The following is a 17,394-nucleotide window of genomic DNA, read 5'->3' as shown; positions in this document are numbered from 1 at the left end:
TTTAAAAAAATCAATACTTAGATTTAATTTAGTAAATCACTTTGAGCATTGATGAAAACTAAAAAGCCAAGAGTCCGAAATATAGGGGTCTTGACAGCCAGCTCAGTTCTTTCTTTTTTTTTAATGGCATTCACATCTCTAGTGTGTGAGACGTATTTGGCCAACTACGACGTTTTGTTCAAACAGTTCTTTCTTCAAGCGTCATTTGTTTGTATCTGTCACTGTCACTTATTGTCACTTATCTGTCATAACCTGTGTTTGTGAGGAAGCGTGTAATTTTTAATTTTATAAAAATAATAAAATATTAGCAATTGTTGTGTTTGTTGAACTTAAACATTTGTTTTATATTACTATTTGTAACTATGGAAAATATGAATTGTAATTTCGTCGCACCGACGTGTACGAATGTAAGTATATTGTTGAACAATGTAAAGGACTTAGCAATACGGTTTTGCGTAATACAATTATTAGGAATTGATAATTACTGATATTGTGACCGACTAAACAATGTTAATAATGTAACGCAAGAGTATCAGTTGGTTTTCGCGGCTTTGTATCTGCGCATGTCTGAGTCTGGTAAATAGTTCTGAGTTTCGCTACCTACCGGTAAACAGACCTGCAGCCAGTTGTTGTTATCTGGCTATCTCGTTGATTCTTCTTAGATGTAGGCAAAAATAAAAATATAGATTACAAAAGCAGTAATGTGGTATTACTGCTATTCAGAATTTATTTCTACTACCTACCTAATTTTGCACTGCATGCAAAACTTGTTAATTACTAGCCTAATAAGTGTCATCTGATTAATTGCTTCATTTGCTAACTACTAGTAACTACATAGTGAAATTGTTGAAATTCATACCCTAGAAAACACCATGTTTTATGATCGTCATCATAAGTCTAATCTTTAATTCCTACATTCCAGGTTCCTGCCGAAATTGCTCAAAATAGTACAATATTAGAAGAGGGACCAAGGGTAAATATTGTCAGATATTTAAATTATGTTTTTGTGTTTCTATACACAGTATTAATGTACTATTGATCAAAGAGGTTTAGTAACTCACTATTTGTTTTCATTATTCATTATATTTGCATATCTATATTTACACATCTATAATGTATGATAACTATCACAAGACATAGTAAATTAATTATTATGTTTTCGGCTTACTCACATACTGTTTTGACGAGGAACTCGACTAGTAGCCGAGCATGCTTGTGGCACGGGCGCGGCTCACTTCCTCCGTTTCGACAAGGTCTCCGTACTAGCGAGGGAGAAATATTTTGTACCGCGGAAAGTACGTGAAGCCATCGAAATAAGTCGTCGTCCTAATTTCAACAGAGACGGTGGCTGGGCATTACCTCCTGCCTGGAAGCCAAGTCTGCAATCTGCGTCAGCCTACAATGTTGCGGGTCTGGAGTGTGACACAGTGAGCGCGGTATGTAACACCGTTTTTGCGTCGACCCGAGAATCGAACCTAACACCTACGCAGCCGCCGGCGAGCGAGTCTAACGAGCCAACATCGTCGCGCGCGCCGGATAGTACGCGCGATTCCAGGCAGAGGGCGCGATGGGCGCGTGGCTCGAATCGCCAGTAGCAGCGCGACAATCGCCGCGTCGTGTGTCGCGAAATGCTGCTCATGAATATGAGCCTCTAGCATGGCTTGAAACTAGTCGAGTTCCTCGTCAAAACAGTACGTGAGTAAGCCGATAACATAATAATTAAGACATAGTAAATCGTCAAGGTACTTAACTAGTTCATCGACCATTTGTTACATAGCTAGACCGATATATTTCTAATGTAATCCTTTTCTATGTTTCAGATTTGTCCTCTATGCAATGCACCAGTGAGACTGTACTATGTGCACTACACATCTAAACTATTTATGTGTGAAAATATAGAGTGCGAGTATCCATTTGGTGGTGACTTTACTGTCTACTCCAGTGATGATGATGATTACTTTTTGTCAGAGTTTGACAGTGCCAGTTTTAAGCGTAAGAGAGGCAGTACCGCAACACAATCTATGACGCAAACAATAACCGGTACTTCAACCGTAGGAACTAATTCAGAACTGTCAACTTCAGAATGGTCAGATATAAACAGATTAAACCAAGCATATGATTCAGATGAAAGTACGACATTATCGAAAATATTCACCAGAAAATCGAATAAACGTAAAACAGATAGAAAAGCTAAAAAACAAGAGAATGAACAAAAGATAAAAGAGAATGTTGAAAAGATAAAGGAACTGAATAAAGTACTGTTTGAAAACGAGGATGATGACATAGAAATAATACGTAATGAGAAATGGATTAAGAATTTGTCCACAATGCAGTCTTCTACTGGAGCGAAGTTGGTTAAGGAACAAGAACTACTGAAGTTGAAAAGACTTGAACAAAAGCGTGTTCAAGAATTAAAAATTGACATCGAAGCGTCAACCGATTCCATGTCTTGTATTAAAATTGAAATTGGTGGTTTGGGAACAAATAGTAAAACTTAAACATACTTTTGATGGTGTCTTATTGATACATTTAGGAATTTGTTTATTTTATTTTTGTAAGATATGATACATACCTGATTATTTATTATTGATCTTTTGTAGTAGTCAGGTTGACATTCTAATATTTTAGTACAAATTATGTATACAATTTGGCTGATTTATGCTTATTTGAACAGGTGTCTTGTACTTTAGTTTGCTGTGCAAAACGGGCTGTAAAAGGTACGCGTCGACAGGCCCGCATCGTACGTATTGCACGCATCGCACACAACGAATTTTAGTTTATCTTGTATAGAAACTCATACAACTGCGTCCACTGATCCGCATCGTACGGACCGCGTCATCAGCAATGCCTACATGCGATGCGTATTGATGACGTCAGACGGAATGCGTGCGATGCGTACGATGCGGGCCTGTGGACGCTTACCTTAAAACTAACAATACACAAAAGTACCATTGTTTTTCTGATTATTAGTTTATACTATGTAACTGACAGGGAACATGTATACAATGTGATAGGGGCGAGACTTCTAACCCGTTAAGGCTGAGTTCTACACCTAATTTTATCGACAAAAGTCGGGGGTCGAAGTGGTCGAATCCCCTCCCCTAAAAATTATAGCTATTTTAATATTTTTTTTACTTTTTTTGATATCAAAGGTTGTATGCGTCGTAGAAAAAAACGATAAACGGTAGCTAATAACCTTGGCTAACTAATTCATTACTTTTTTCATATGTTTGATAATGTTTAGGTGAGAAAAAAAATCATTTGTGAATTATTTTTACCTAAAAAATAACTATTTTTAAATATTTTCAATTAGGGGTTCAACCCCCATATTATTATTTTTGTCGATAAAATTAGATGTAGTACTCAGCCTTAACGGGTTAGAAGTCCCACGCCTATCACATTGTATAAGGCATACATAATAGGGGCAATAAGTAGAAAATTAATATCAACGAGTATATTTTGTCCATAATTATAAAAGCTATTTATATAGTACCTGTGTTGTGAAACATAAAATTATAATGTGATTTTAAAGTTACCTATATTTTTTTTCATTTCATTTTATAGTTTAAGTTGGTCCTTTCTGCAATAGAAGTCTACATGTAGGTATTAGTTATTCCTTGGTTATTTTTTGTTTTATATTATTACTGAGAATTGTCGAAAGCTGATAACGACAATGTTTCACCCAAGTCAAACCCGAACAGTCGCGAGTGCGACCACTCGACTAAGGGGAACTGTCCTAGCTGCGTCATTTGACGAATGCATGCGTCCTGCACAAACTATAGGCGGCCTACAAATGACAAATGCTTGCATCTTGCTTGGAAATAATGAAAATTGACGCTAAATTCACTTATCAGTTTTGACGCAACGTCGACAGTAGGAGTTAGCAATCATCGGAGCTGCGGACAACGTAAAAGGTTACCGGGGCTCCGGCTCAAAGCAGGAGAAGGAAAAGGGTGGTTTTTAGTCAAAAGTCTGACACTCTCACCCAAGGCGGGAGAAGTCATTGGATGATTTTCCACCCTCAAAAAAAAAAAGGAGTTAGCAATCAAGATGAACATTACGTGAAACAGTTTAGAGAAACTGTCTTTTAATCTTTTAAACCGACTTTGATAATTATTAGCTTATTTCAGAAAAACTTAAGCTGGCTCAATACACACCTATGTATGTTGTGAAATAAAAAAAATGTAGGTATTAGGTACCTACTTCACCTATACTTATACTCTTTGGTACCTACCTAGTACCTATGTAAACTAGACCTGATGATACTCGGAGCCGAGTCACGTTGCTAGTGAAAGCTAATGCGGTCGCCGGCTCATATGTCTGGAAATTAACTTGATAACGCTTCGCCCTTCGCTTGATGACGCTGGCTGGTGAGAATTCATGGTCAGGCCAGCCTTGATGAGGTGGTTTGTTAATTGAGAGATTAGATTAGGCTTAGCTACGTCTAATTTGAAGATTAAATTGTACACATAGGTAAGGTACCTACAAGGGTTCAGGTAGTTTGGATGTAAGTAGTGTCCGGAGCAGGTCTATTAGCACCTGTAAGGGGCACCAGGTCCTCTGACCCGGTGCCCCTTCCAGGTGCTGAGGGTGGCCACCAGGGTGGTTTTGGTGAGGTAAAAATCCCACACTCCATAGTCTTTTATCCTCAGAAAACTAAGCGCCTTTTGAAGGTTTCCCCCGTAATAAAAAAAGGTGTAGGTATGTTGTGAGAGAATAGTATGATGAGAAAGAGATTAGTATTCATGTTTTAAACTGGTAGGTATTTACTGACTGAGCGACGTATATTATGTGCCTAGCTTCCTGACAACTAACGCACCTGTAGGTAAGTAACTCCTGTGTTTGCTGATATCTTTGGGTGGCGATTATCGCTTCCCATTAGGTGATCTGCTTGTTCGTTTACCCTTAGGTACTTATCTCATAAAAAAGATAGGTACTCTCTAGAGGATTTTCATAATCAAAATGTGGATGGTCAACCAACGTAACCTTACCCACCTTACCTGACTAGGCAGGCACATCGGGAGGGAATAAGAACTTGAGTTTTGGGTGTGGCAGGACGTTTTCCTAGGAGCTTGAACTTGACTTTCCCTAATGGATGCCGTCCGATGAGTAGAGGTTTACCTGCGCCGAACATGTGTGTATCATTAGGCGATTTTATTACAATCTAAAATTAAAAAAAGGTTGATCGTTACATTAGTGCAAGATACTTAACTAATTCCCTTTGTTAAATATTTGTCTCCTGTTAAAACTAACGCTATAGGTACCTTCTGTAACTATAGTAGAACAGGATTAATATACATAGTTAGATAACATGAATATAAGAATAGTATAATACAATAAATACATATAATTACAAATTGTTAAAAACTATGTCTCAAATAGAATTATTAGGTAGGTACATAATTGTTTCCTGTATCATCGCTCAGTCATTGTTCCAATTTTGTAATCAGATTAGGGAGGTACCGACATATTGGCAGACAGATTCACTTGCTGGTATATTATTCTTATTAAATAAGTTCAACATTCGTCGCATTGGACCGGCACACAGCGGCGCCTCCACCGGTCCGTTCCGAGCTTATATAGGAAGCTGGGGCTGTGTTCTCATCTTACTTTCATTGCCATCGCCAGTGCGCCGGGATGCCAGTCACATAGTGCCAATGCAGTGATACAGTGTCGTGTTCTTAAGGTACGTGTCTTTTTTAATTAAGTCATAAAATAAGGTGCTGGTGTAAGCTCATCTAGTTAGGTAGGTACTTCATTCATAAGAATGTATGATCTTACTTAAGTATAAACTTACTTATACATATTAATTTGATACATACATTTTAGTTTGAGTTTTGATTTCGATTTCAGCCATGATCGTCCCACAGCAGGGCAAAGGCCTTCAGGTCTAAGTTTTAGTTTCGGTTTTCCAAAATTCGCAGTAGGTATGGGTTGAGTCACGAGGTGGAGACTAGAATAGTGCTCAGAGTACAGTGTAATAAGCTTGCCCTGTTAAGACATGGGGTGATTTTCAGTACCTAGCTGACGAAACGTGATAATTTCAACTCTGCCTTCCCTCTTTTTTAATAAAGTTCAAAATTGAAGAGATTATTACAATTTGGATCTCGATGAACTTGGCGTGTGTGCATAAGAGATGCAAGGAAAGTAGCTGTCAAGTCAATAAATTATGCGTTCAACATGATTTATGGATTGTGTGTTTTTGCTAGATAAATAGGCACCTAGCACGTTTTCTAAGAAAATCTGCGGAAGTCACAACCGGACACTGAACGGGTTGGAACCTGATACGTATCTATGGATAATTAATAGTGAAACAGGATGTTATAGTTATGTGTTTTCTTGTCGCTTTTCCCTTTTCTATTTACTTTATTTCAATAATAGTGGAAGTGTAGTTTCTTCGCATTCCCGTTTTTCTGTAGTGTTGAAAGCCATGTCCGAAACAGGCCCGGAGCTTTAAAACTTAACACCTTTATGTACTTACCAAACAATCACATATCACCAGTAAGGTACCTAATCGGATAAAGGTCTAGGGAAGACCACATTCCTGAGCTGTGGACTGCCTAGCTGGTTAACGGGGCTCCGGCTTGAAAAGTAGAAGTAGGAACGGGGTAGTTTTTAGTTAGTAAGGGTCTGACGTTCCGTCTCCACTCGCCCACGGCGGGAGAAGTTATTATACATTTGATGAACTTTTCGTCATAATTAAGGTGTTGTAAACAATTGATTGTTTCTGTGCAGATGCAGTGGTTAGCGACGTGTGCGCTGCTGACCGTGCTCGTTAACGGTGGAGGTGGAGTTACTAAGACTTCTGGTAAGTTCACAAGCGCTTTTAAGTATTCTCTCTAGGACCAACGGTCAACAATAACCAACTAAGTACATAATAATGACTGTACGGTTGGCGCAACAGCTGGACAACTGGCTACCGTGTGATGTGTCGCGGGTTCGATTCCCGCTCGGAGCAAATCTCTATGTGACCTTCAAATTGTTGTTCCGGGTTTGGGTGTCATGTGAATGTGAACTTTTATGTTTGTAAACGCACCCACGACACAGGTGAAAATCCTAGTGTGGTGCAACGTTAGACTTAAAAGAAATCTGTTAGTTTTAGACATAAGTGAAAAGTAATGATTGGACTAGTAAGACCTTCGTTAGAAACCCTTTCATTCAATCTCACTACACAATCGTAGTAGTTTCTATTCACTGCCACCCGTTATATAAATATCGCCCTACATTTTCCAGGGCTTTCTCCAATGTCGATGATACGTTACAAATTCTTGTAGATCACGCATGTTCATTATTTTTGACTACGCATGGTCGCATTGTACACGAATGACACATGTGAAAAGTTATGGTTTTGACTTGTAGGAGCTATTGTTGAGGTTCCTCCTTAAGATTATTTTTTCTTCAGGTTCTTTTTTCCATCATGTATGTTGGGATAAGTCGCAATTGCTGGTACTTGCCAGGCTTCGTACCTGCACTCGGCCTGTGAGGCTTAACCTCCAATTGAACTCCTGGTTACCGTAACATAAACATTTTCGTCTACGAAGTATTTATTTTCTAACCTGGTTAGATAAATCTACAAAGAATACTTACTTACAATTTGACAATATAAATTACAACTACCACTTAAATTAAAAACAGATACGATTGATCGATAGTATTTCCAAGGAAAGTTGGAAAATACCTCGCTAACATCAAGTTTCTACATTAAATTACCTATACAACAAACGGACATTAGGTACCTACTGCAAACTGCAAGCTAGAACTGGTCTTTGAACTTTCCTCCATAACTCCTGCATAACAAGTGCAGCTGCATCGCTTCCAAACCACACCATCTTTCACTTTTCAGCCATGAAACGTGATTTAATAACAATTTAAAACGGAAATTCTACTGACGGATATTAAAAACAATTACTTGGTCGGCAGAGCGCCCTGAGTACTTAGGTCGGTACTCCCTTTCTCTCTGCGATATTAAATAACAAATTGCTTGCAATTAAAGTACCTACGGAACCGTCACGATTGTGTAATACAAGAGGATTTAAGTACTGTGTAGGTAATCCGATTCATTCAGTCATCAATCATATCATTATGCTCTCAAATCTGTTCCTTTCATAAATATATACCTAATGCTTATGTTTAGGTGTATACGGTGTGACTTGTGATTAGTTGTGATAGATGCTTAGTTCGGATGCATTATAGTCATCATGCATAGTTCATAGTTCGGTAGACGCGGAGGCTGGGCAAACGACTGCCGTGTAACGGGTAGTGGGTTCGATTACCAGCACGGATCAATTCTTTGTGTGATCCACAAATTGTTGTGTCACCTACGACCCAGGAAAAAATCCTAGTGTGCGTTTAAAAAAAGATTCTTGTGATAGTTCATAGAAATTTCATATTTTAGCCCAGTTTATAAGGGCTATTTTTAATTTATCACGAACAGTTAGTTTATATAACAACGGCCCGTTAAAGTTGTTTTTAGTCAGTTACAGTCTGATTGTGGTCTGATAGTTGCATTAAGTGTCACACTTTCAGACGTAGAGTGAGCATTTTAGTGTCTCAAGTAAAGAAGGATTATAATCTTTTACGCTTATGTAATGTAACATATGTGACAGCATAATCCAACGTTACAACTCAACTGCTAAGATCAATTTCACGATTTCTTTGCCAAGTTTCTTTTCACCAAATAATTAATCATGTAACTTCAATGAGTTGGCGAATTTTATGTAGACTTTACTTTTGTATGTGATATGTTCGAAAGTTACATACATATGTTATGTATGTATGAACATATGTATGTATGTATGTATGGAACAGTTTAATGTCATTTCGTTTCACTTGACTTTGTGTGCTTTCGATGTACCGGTTGTGAGGCGTCACTGTTATTTTATCTCACCTCGAGCTGCAAGTTCACAGTTTAATGCAACTTTCTTTAGGCTATAGATAAAATAGGTGGACTGAGGTTTATTACATTCCCTTTCAGTGTACCCATCAAATATCGAATTACAAAGTTAGGTATATTTATTTCTTTTTTTAATATTTTTACCTAATTTTTCTTCTTACAGGTATTGAGCAATTTTGGACAGATGACTACAAGATATTCGAGCAAGTTTACGGCAAAACTTCAGACAAAGACATCTATGGGGAGTCTCTGCCACCGAGCATAGTCATTGGCACAGACCACAAGAAAGAATCCTCGCATAAGAACGAGCGATATCTCCTGAACTTGGACCATGATTCTGATGAACAAGACCCGTACGACTTTGGAGACCGATACAATAACCTGTTAAGCAAACAAACGTTAAAACTGCTGAGTAAGAAGAAACCGGCGACATCGTCAATAAACTTCGTGAGCTACTCAAACTTCAAGCCAATAAGTGAAAGTAATGATCCAGAGACGTACAACTACTTGAAGCACTTGGAAGAACTTAATAATGAGGATAAGTTTAGCTATCCACCAACGATGGGAGGATTTAAGCCTTACATGAGTTATTTAGGGCCGAAACCTGAGGAAACCGAAGCTTATAAGAGTATTCAGGAGATTTTGGAAGCCCACGAAGCGAATAAAGGCAGTAGTCACAAGGATGAGGATGAAGGTCGTGATGAGGTGAAGTATCTTACTTATCCGAAGAGTAAGAAGAAGAAACCGCCGCGGGTGCACAATGAGATGTCCAAGCCTAGATGCGCCACGGGTCGGTGTCGCAAGCGAGGCGCTGGGCCGTACCGTCCTAGAAGTAGGCCGCACGTTAGAGGAGTAAAGAAAACAGTATTTCTTGTTTAAGTAAGTCTTTGTTGTTATTTAGTTTTAGTGTCTACACATGTGATTTCGTGGTTTTGGTATCGAATGATATAATTATTTAATTAATGTGGTTTACGTTAGTAATTTAGTTTCAAGTTGTCGTTATTATTTATTTAAATCATCGCTTGTTCCATTTTCTTTAACCCACCATTTAATTATATTAAACGTATAAATTGCAACGTTATAATATCAGCTTGAGTGCTTACCAAGGACCTGTTGCTTGTCTGTTACAAATGTGAGTTAACTTTCCTATTTAAAGTAACAAATTACTCGATTAACTTTAACAACTTTCAAATTAATATTTTGCAATCAAATACTGCAGTTTTATCTTCCGTTATTGTTTAATATTATTAATGTGTTATGTTATGTTATCTAATATTATGAATACGAAAATAAGTGTTGAGTTTGTTAAAATGTTGTTCAGTATACGTTACATAAGTTAAGCAGTTAGTTATAATATGTTAATCTAGGTAATTTATGTTATTTAATATTTTGACATAAACATGCACCATTACTGGAATAAAAAATCGAGTTAGCTTTTAACTTATTTTTAATATTTAGGCACTTAATTAATTTTACATTAAATTAAGTAATCCTTATCGTCCTAATTTCGAATTAAAATTAGTAGAAAAGATTACTGCATTTTCACTCATACGCCTAAAAAGGCTTTTAATTATAGGAAGTACCAGTCGCCTTGCCTAAAGACCTGTGTTACCCGAATAAGCATAGATACAGAGAAGACAGAACAAGGTTAGGTAAAGATGAAATTATCTTGTAAATAAACAACAGCTATGCGTCCTCTGCCACTGCTTAAATAGAAGATAATCTCGAAAAGAAAATAGAAGAATAAAAAAGAATAGATTTAATAATTAATCATGCAAAATCAATGGAAGAAATATAAAAATATAAAAATTACATAAATACAAATATTACAATGCATGCTTGATTACAAGCTCTTGTTTATGATGCTGAATTTGGTTCAGCTATTTATTTCTTTGGCGGTTTTTTTATTCAATACTGAACCTTAAAAGACTGTGAGCAACTCACATAGAAGCACTCTCTAAATTGTCCTTATCAACCTTTACACCTGCATTTTGAGTAAAGGTGCTTAAACTAGAAAGATTTTGTACAAGTTCAGTGTGGGTGATGATACTCAGAGTCTGAAGTAGTGTCAGTGGTTACAACATTGTCAGTGCAATGCAGTTTTGGCAAGCTACATTGGGATCACCATTCTTTACCACCGATTACAGTCAAAGACTGGAGTTCGTTGTTCATTTCTGTTAAGAGTTTGGGTCACCAAAAAAACTTTGGCTGCCCTACAACGACTCTTCACAGATTTTTCTTCATCCTGAGCATCATCACAATGTAGTGTTACAACAGAAGTTAGTACATAAAGTTAGGGTTCGTTTCACTCTGCCTGCCGTTGGCTGCCGGGTTGGCAAGGCTTCTGGTCTTCTTCTTAGTTTCCTCGATGCTGTGCATCAGGAATGACGGTGGATGGTTGGGCCGCTGCTGCCGGCTGTCCAGCTCTCGCGTCAGTTCGTCCACAAAGTTGGTTTGTGCTGAACTGTGTCTGTCATCGTACATGCTGCTGGGCGTCTGTCTGTCTACGAACTGCCCACCCGTCTGCCTGGAAAAATAAGGGGATTAGCGAGGGCTTTTTGTGAAGCGTCCTTTTTGTGGTGAAGTTCTGATTCCCCGTTACACGTTAAGCCTTTAACTGCCATCAGAAAACTGTTGAAGGCAAATCCTCCACTAACGTAGGTCACCGGTGACCTACGTGGTAGTTAACGTGTTAATAATGGTAAGTCGAAGTTGTACAGTTTTCGCCAGTTATGTTTTACATAGGACTCATAACTTGATGGGTCGGGTTTAAGCTTGCTGAGAATTCAGAATACTATTAACCCAACCTTGTATAAATAATCATTCTCTTGGAAAAATTAACCTAATTACAATGAGTAATTGGTGTGAGTAAATAGTGAATAAAATTCGTACAAGTGTGATGCATTAAAACTAACAAAACAAACTAGATAATGGATACAGGATATAAGAACACCTCAGTACATAGTATTAACAAAAGAATTTAATCTTTATGACTTATTTAGCGGATCTGTGATGACGCATTATTAGGAACTAAAAATAAAGCGATAATCATAATGAAAGCAGGTGTTATTGAGTACCTGAGGATAAACGATTACAAACAGTTTCAGATAACGTTTCAAATTGTAAACAATGATATAAAAACTGAAGTCAATTGATTGAGATCAGTAGGACATCGAGGTTCTTGAAAAATGGAGTACCTACTTTCCTACATCTGACGTTGTAAACTGTACCTAAATGCAATATACGATACGATATTGCATATAATCTTGTCTCTTGTAATAAGCCATTGTAATAATACATTGATTCGTGTTGTCATGATAATAGGAAGAAGTATTATACAGATTTGGTAGCAGGATCACTGGGGCCTTAGTCTGTTATTACAATTGTGTCAGAATGGTTGATCATTGTTTGGTGCGGGAGGGACGGAGTTACAATAGGTAGTATAGGGTCCTTCCCGCGATAGCAAACTGCTCAATGATCGACCATTCTGACACAATTGTAATATCAGACAAAGGCCCCTAGTTAAATGTAGGTATTACATATTATAGTGTAGGAGAGCCATGCTTCGGCACAAATGGGCATGCACAAGTACAGGGGATAAATTAAGTTATGTTTTTATCTCATCCTTTGTGTAAGAAAACACATGTCTACCTTAATAGGACAGCGATATAAATGTATGGGAAAGTCAACTGGTCATGGTATCACGTACCGCTCATGTCGGCCGCTCTCCACGTCGTCCTGGCTGGTGTACATGGAGTAGCCGCGGCGCGACAACTCCTCGTCAGGCGACAGCGCGGGGTTGTGGAACGCGTGGTTCTTGTCTTTGTCCATCTTCAGCTTCCTGGAATTAAGTAGGTTTGGTATTAGCCTAGGCAGGTAGGTACCACCTTCACGACTGACAAGGCAATGTGTAATGAGAAGTACTTTAAAGTGACTTTGGTTAATGTGCCTCTGTAGTTTTGCCTGTTCCAACTATGTAGCTTTGTGTCGTGCTTGAGTAGCCGCATGTGGATGCTAAGCAAGAGGGTCTCAAGAGGAACTCTTGGGATGACTGGATTTAGCCTCAGCACAACCTGTACGGAAATGGGCTAGTCCGTAGTACGTGTGCTTTGTAGTCTGTGGTGACTGGTGATAAATAATAGGAAACTTTTCGGTCTAGGAAATAGATTTTGAGTAACTGATATACAAAAAAAGACAGTTCAATACGTCCAAATATAATAATTTCTACATACTGTATCCTCATGCGTCCAGTGGCTTGCATATCAGCGACCTTCTTGCGGAGGCTGGTGACCTGAGTGCAGAGCACTATGGCCATGATGAGCAGCACCAGGAACCCGCCGCCGAACACGCTCGCTATCACTATTACCTGGGTCTCGACATCCTGTGCAAACGAAAACACAGAATCACAACTAATTCAATATACTTAAAGGAATGATGTTTCGTTGGTCGAGTGGTCGCAAGTGCGACTACCAGGTGTCTCGGGTTCGATTCCCGGGTGGGGCAAAGTATTAATGGGTTTTTTTCGTTTTTTATAAATTTCAGGAATATAGCAGAGACAACAGTTTGGGATTTGGGCAGGAAGAGGAAGAATTTTCGAATACCAAAATTAAGTAATTATTACAAAATAAGACATTAATATCAGATAAAAAGGAAATCGCATTTGGATTAACATGAGTACTTAAGATCTCAAAACTAGTGATTTTAATTACGGTTGTAAAGTGGGGTAAACGCGAACGTATTGGTAAACCCGAACCCAATAGTTTTAATATGTTAGAAAGATATAGCCGTATATCACTCGCCGGTAACTCAGAGATCACGCCACCACCAGCGCCAGTCAACGACACGGGAGACGCGGACGCACATACTTTGCAAGGGTATGTCAATTTTTGTATTTTCAATGTTTTCGATGTAAGTAGGTTTGATAAATTGAACTTAGTGTAGCTTTATTTCTATTGAGAATAGTTATTTAACCTTCTACATAGTGGGAATCTTGCATATAACCATTCAAATGACAGTGACGCATTTGGTAAAAGTTTTAGAACCTAAAATATTTTTTCAATTTTATTTTTTTCGACCCGGTGGGGTAAAGGCGAACGGCTGCATGTCGGGTAATCTCGAACGTTCGACTCCTTTTTTTGTTAGTTCCCTGTTCATATTTTTTTCCAACTAGCCACTGGCAAATAGGGTATAGTGTCTTCTAGTCTATATTAATTTCTTTGTGGCACTAAATTATGTTGTCGAGTGATTTTGATAATGCTAAACATCAAATAAATTGTTTCAGATGCCCCGTAATTATAAAAGAAAAACTGAAACTAAATACAGTTTAGAGGATCTCAAAAAGGCTATAGTCAGATGTTGGCCAACCAAGAAACTCAGCGTTGGCAGAGCAGCAAATACTTGTGTTCCAAAAACACAGAATTAACTTAGTAATGTACTTAATAGGAAAGTACTGCCTCGTTGGTCGCAAGTGCGACTGCCAGACAAGAGGTTTCGGGTTCGATTTCCGAATCACTAAGTATTACTGGGTCATTTTCGTTTTTTATAAATTTAAGGAATATAAAGAAAAGATTGGGATTTGGGTAGGAAGACGAATTAGTAGTAATAATTAAAAATCATTAATATCAGATAAAAAGAAAATCGCATTTGGATTAACGTGAGTACTTAAGATCTCAAAACTAGTGATTTTAATTACGGTAATCCATTTTAATCCCCGAAGGGATTAGCCGAGTTTCAAGGTTCACCAGTTTTTATGCTGACGGCCACGTCATGACGTCACGATTCATAAAACACTACTCTTAAAACTACATCAAAATCGATTAAGTTAAACGCGAGATAAGCTCGGAAGGTCAAACTGAAAACCTCCTTCCCTTTTTTTAAAGGCGGTTAAAGTTTCAGATATTGAAATTCTTAGTTACAAAGTTCACTAACAAACTATGATTGGAAATTTGCAAAAATTGAAAACTGGAGAAAAATTTGATTTCACATAACATGATAGGTAAGTAGGCACCTATGTTATTTCAATTCTAATTATCTTTAACTATGCGTCAAACTGAACAGAAAGTACCTACACTTATTTGAAAAAACGGTCAGTGGGTAGCCTTCGGGGAGTTCTTAAAATAGTTTAAAATAAAAAATACAATTCCTTAAGTCCACTATCTTGACGAAAAACCCACGAAAAGAAATTGCGTATTAATTGACTGATTGACCCATTCTTCACTTCACTTCACAACACAGTCATTGGCACTATTACAAATAAAAACAATAATCTTACCATATTAAAGATTGCATCAAAAAGAATCAAGCATTTTCCAATAAATAAACACAGCACTCAAGCGAAACATACACTTTACAACTAATTAACGCGAAATGACAGCGAAGAAACAAAAATGGAGGTAGATAAAGAAAACAGGGTAATGATTACACGTCTTCTGATAACAATAATGTGAAGTTACGAAATTAAAATGTCGTTGACATCATCAGGTATTAAATACAAGTGATGTTTAATATATGTAGAAAGCATATTGGTGTATTTCGATTTCGATCTGGAAATATTATGATGGAAATGTGGAAAGTACGTTGTTGATAAATATGTGACGGAAAGGTTAGTATTTTTTTCCTTCTTCTGAATTTTCCTGACCGAATGTAAATACTTAACGAAATAGTTTTCTGTAGGTGGATGTACCAATGACCATGACGAAGGAAAAAATAAGTGTAATAGTTCTTACCCAACAATTTAGATGTACCACACTGTTTCAATAATAAATAATGACCATAAATAACATTTTTAATTACATCTGTAACTTCATAAAATTTCTTATTAAAGCTAAGACATTGATGTTTTACCATCAATACCAGTAAAAGGAGAATTTGAACTCTAAATACTAGACTTTAGTCTTCAAAGTCTAGTAATCATCTTTTATCTTTTTACGTAGGTACGTCTTTTTTCTTTCTCCGTTCCTCTCATACGTGGTTCTCACGTTCTTCACGAGATTATTTCGAATCAATAAACAAATATTTCGAGCGATGATAACACAAGCATTTGTCACTTGTTCCGATAAAAAATCAATATCTTCCATCGTCACTGCTTTTATCAATATTATCTCATTTTCTATAAAATTCCAATATTGTTCTATATCAAGATATAAGTCGGCGATATGTTTAAGTACGGAGAAACTAAATTGTTTTATTGAATTAAAATATATTTAAATGATTTTATTGTAAGTTGTGAGACATACTAAATTAATTATTATGTTATCGGCTTACTCACGTAATTATTTGAAGAGGAACTCGACTAGTTTCAAATCATACTAGAGGCTCATATTTATAAGCAGAAATAGAATGGAAAGAAATGATTTTGTCAAATCAATCAAACATAAATTATCATTCACCCACACATACACATCTAATAACAAAGTACTGTAACTGGAATCAAAATTAACCTATAACATAAAAACCTTTCAGAAAGAAAAGTAATTAAAATGAAAATTAATAAATAGCACACGACTGCCACTTTTAATAGAAGAAATAAATAGGTCATTGAAAGTCAACATGTTTGTTTAGTTACTGATGCATATGACGTTAGAGATGACAAGGTAGACAATATAATCAATGTTGTTGAACCGTTCATACCGACTGTGGCAGTGGAGTGTTATTCTTTGAAGAAATATTTGATTGATGATCAAGGTTGCATTGCAGATGAAGTATGATTCATCCCTGAGTGACGTCGAGTGTTCTTGGCTAAAGAACAATGATTCAAAGATTTTGGAAGGTGAAATATTTTAAGAGAGAGATTTAAAGATAATAGTTGGATCGGTCTTCAAAAATAAAATGAAGTACGTAAAGAATTTGTTAGATGAGCAAAATATCATAGAAAAGGAAAATATATGCACGAGAATTTTGGTTAATCAATGTATCAGTGTCGAAAGAATAGGGACATACAAACAATTCCTAAATGTGACACACAAACTACCATTTCATACCCAAATTGTACACGCTTATGGTCCAAATTTCTAAAGCACAAACATTAGATGCAGAACACAGTATTAATCACAATATAGACGTACCATGTTTTAAGTTTTCAGAGGGCACATCGTTGAGCAGCGCTGCCGTTGATGGCTGGGTGCGCACTGGCTGTTATCACTTGATATCACTGATAACCACATCTGACTTATCGCGTGCCTATTCTGTGTGTAATGTAACCTAGCTCTCGTAACACTGAGAAGAGTACTCTTTTTGGAATCTGGTGATGTGTTCAAGCTTGTTCTAAGATGAAAAATAAGTAAAAGTATTTGGTGATACATGTGGTACGAGTATTTCTTTAATTTACCTATTACTTTAGTTTGAACCTAATTGACAAGCTGTAATACGTTTAGTAGGTACGTATAGAACTTATTATTGTTTGTTCACATTTTTGTCCAATGAGTGATCATGTGAAATATTTCATGAAAATAATAACAGGATCTTTGTGACAACTAAATTAACTTATCAAATTACCTGAATGC

General features: G+C 37.1%; 3 protein-coding genes across 4 annotated transcripts; 2 read left to right on the top strand and 1 right to left on the bottom strand.

Moving 5' to 3' along the window:
* Positions 1–209: 209 nt before the first annotated feature.
* LOC118276180 (uncharacterized) lies at positions 210–3,535 on the top strand. Its single transcript, XM_035594404.2, has 3 exons — positions 210–407; positions 923–973; positions 1,821–3,535. The coding sequence occupies exons 1-3, from the start codon at positions 363–365 to the stop codon at positions 2,496–2,498; spliced, it is 774 nt and encodes a 257-aa protein (XP_035450297.2). The 5' UTR covers positions 210–362; the 3' UTR covers positions 2,499–3,535.
* A 2,063-nt stretch (positions 3,536–5,598) lies between these two features.
* LOC118276408 (uncharacterized) lies at positions 5,599–10,424 on the top strand. The gene is made up of 3 exons (XM_035594707.2): positions 5,599–5,686; positions 6,736–6,808; positions 9,057–10,424. The coding sequence occupies exons 2-3, from the start codon at positions 6,736–6,738 to the stop codon at positions 9,770–9,772; spliced, it is 789 nt and encodes a 262-aa protein (XP_035450600.2). The 5' UTR covers positions 5,599–5,686; the 3' UTR covers positions 9,773–10,424.
* A 213-nt stretch (positions 10,425–10,637) lies between these two features.
* Positions 10,638–17,114, bottom strand: LOC118276409 (uncharacterized). Of its 2 annotated transcripts, none has more exons than XM_035594708.2 (4): positions 16,957–17,114; positions 13,126–13,274; positions 12,603–12,734; positions 10,638–11,420 (listed from the first exon to the last, which is right to left on the bottom strand). In XM_035594708.2, the coding sequence occupies exons 1-4, from the start codon at positions 16,957–16,959 to the stop codon at positions 11,174–11,176; spliced, it is 531 nt and encodes a 176-aa protein (XP_035450601.1). In that variant the 5' UTR covers positions 16,960–17,114; the 3' UTR covers positions 10,638–11,173. The 2 variants fall into 2 exon arrangements, with proteins under 2 accessions (XP_035450601.1, XP_035450602.1); XM_035594709.2 differs by lacking the exon at positions 16,957–17,114 and adding an exon at positions 15,165–15,332.
* Between the last annotated feature and the right edge of the window lie 280 nt (positions 17,115–17,394).

The sequence above is a fragment of the Spodoptera frugiperda genome, chromosome 31 (genome assembly GCF_023101765.2).
Source record: "Spodoptera frugiperda isolate SF20-4 chromosome 31, AGI-APGP_CSIRO_Sfru_2.0, whole genome shotgun sequence".
In the NCBI taxonomy this organism is placed as follows: Eukaryota; Metazoa; Arthropoda; class Insecta; order Lepidoptera; family Noctuidae; genus Spodoptera; species Spodoptera frugiperda.
The sequence above is the reverse complement of the archived record's forward strand: the minus strand, read 5'-3'. Positions and strand labels throughout refer to the sequence as shown.

Bases quoted from the DNA above. Each gene is read 5' to 3' on its own strand.
- LOC118276409 (XM_035594708.2), bottom strand. The intron at 12,735-13,125 runs GTATGTAGAAAT...ACTTAATTCCAG, and splicing joins ACTGGACGCATGAGGATACA to GAAGCTGAAGATGGACAAAG. The intron at 11,421-12,602 runs GTACGTGATACC...TTATTTTTCCAG, and splicing joins GAGAGCGGCCGACATGAGCG to GCAGACGGGTGGGCAGTTCG.
- LOC118276408 (XM_035594707.2), top strand. From the start codon at position 6,736: ATGCAGTGGTTAGCGACGTGTGCGCTGCTGACCGTGCTCGTTAACGGT. The intron at 6,809-9,056 runs GTAAGTTCACAA...TTCTTCTTACAG, and splicing joins TGGAGTTACTAAGACTTCTG to GTATTGAGCAATTTTGGACA.
- LOC118276180 (XM_035594404.2), top strand. From the start codon at position 363: ATGGAAAATATGAATTGTAATTTCGTCGCACCGACGTGTACGAAT. The intron at 408-922 runs GTAAGTATATTG...CCTACATTCCAG, and splicing joins TCGCACCGACGTGTACGAAT to GTTCCTGCCGAAATTGCTCA. The intron at 974-1,820 runs GTAAATATTGTC...TCTATGTTTCAG, and splicing joins TATTAGAAGAGGGACCAAGG to ATTTGTCCTCTATGCAATGC.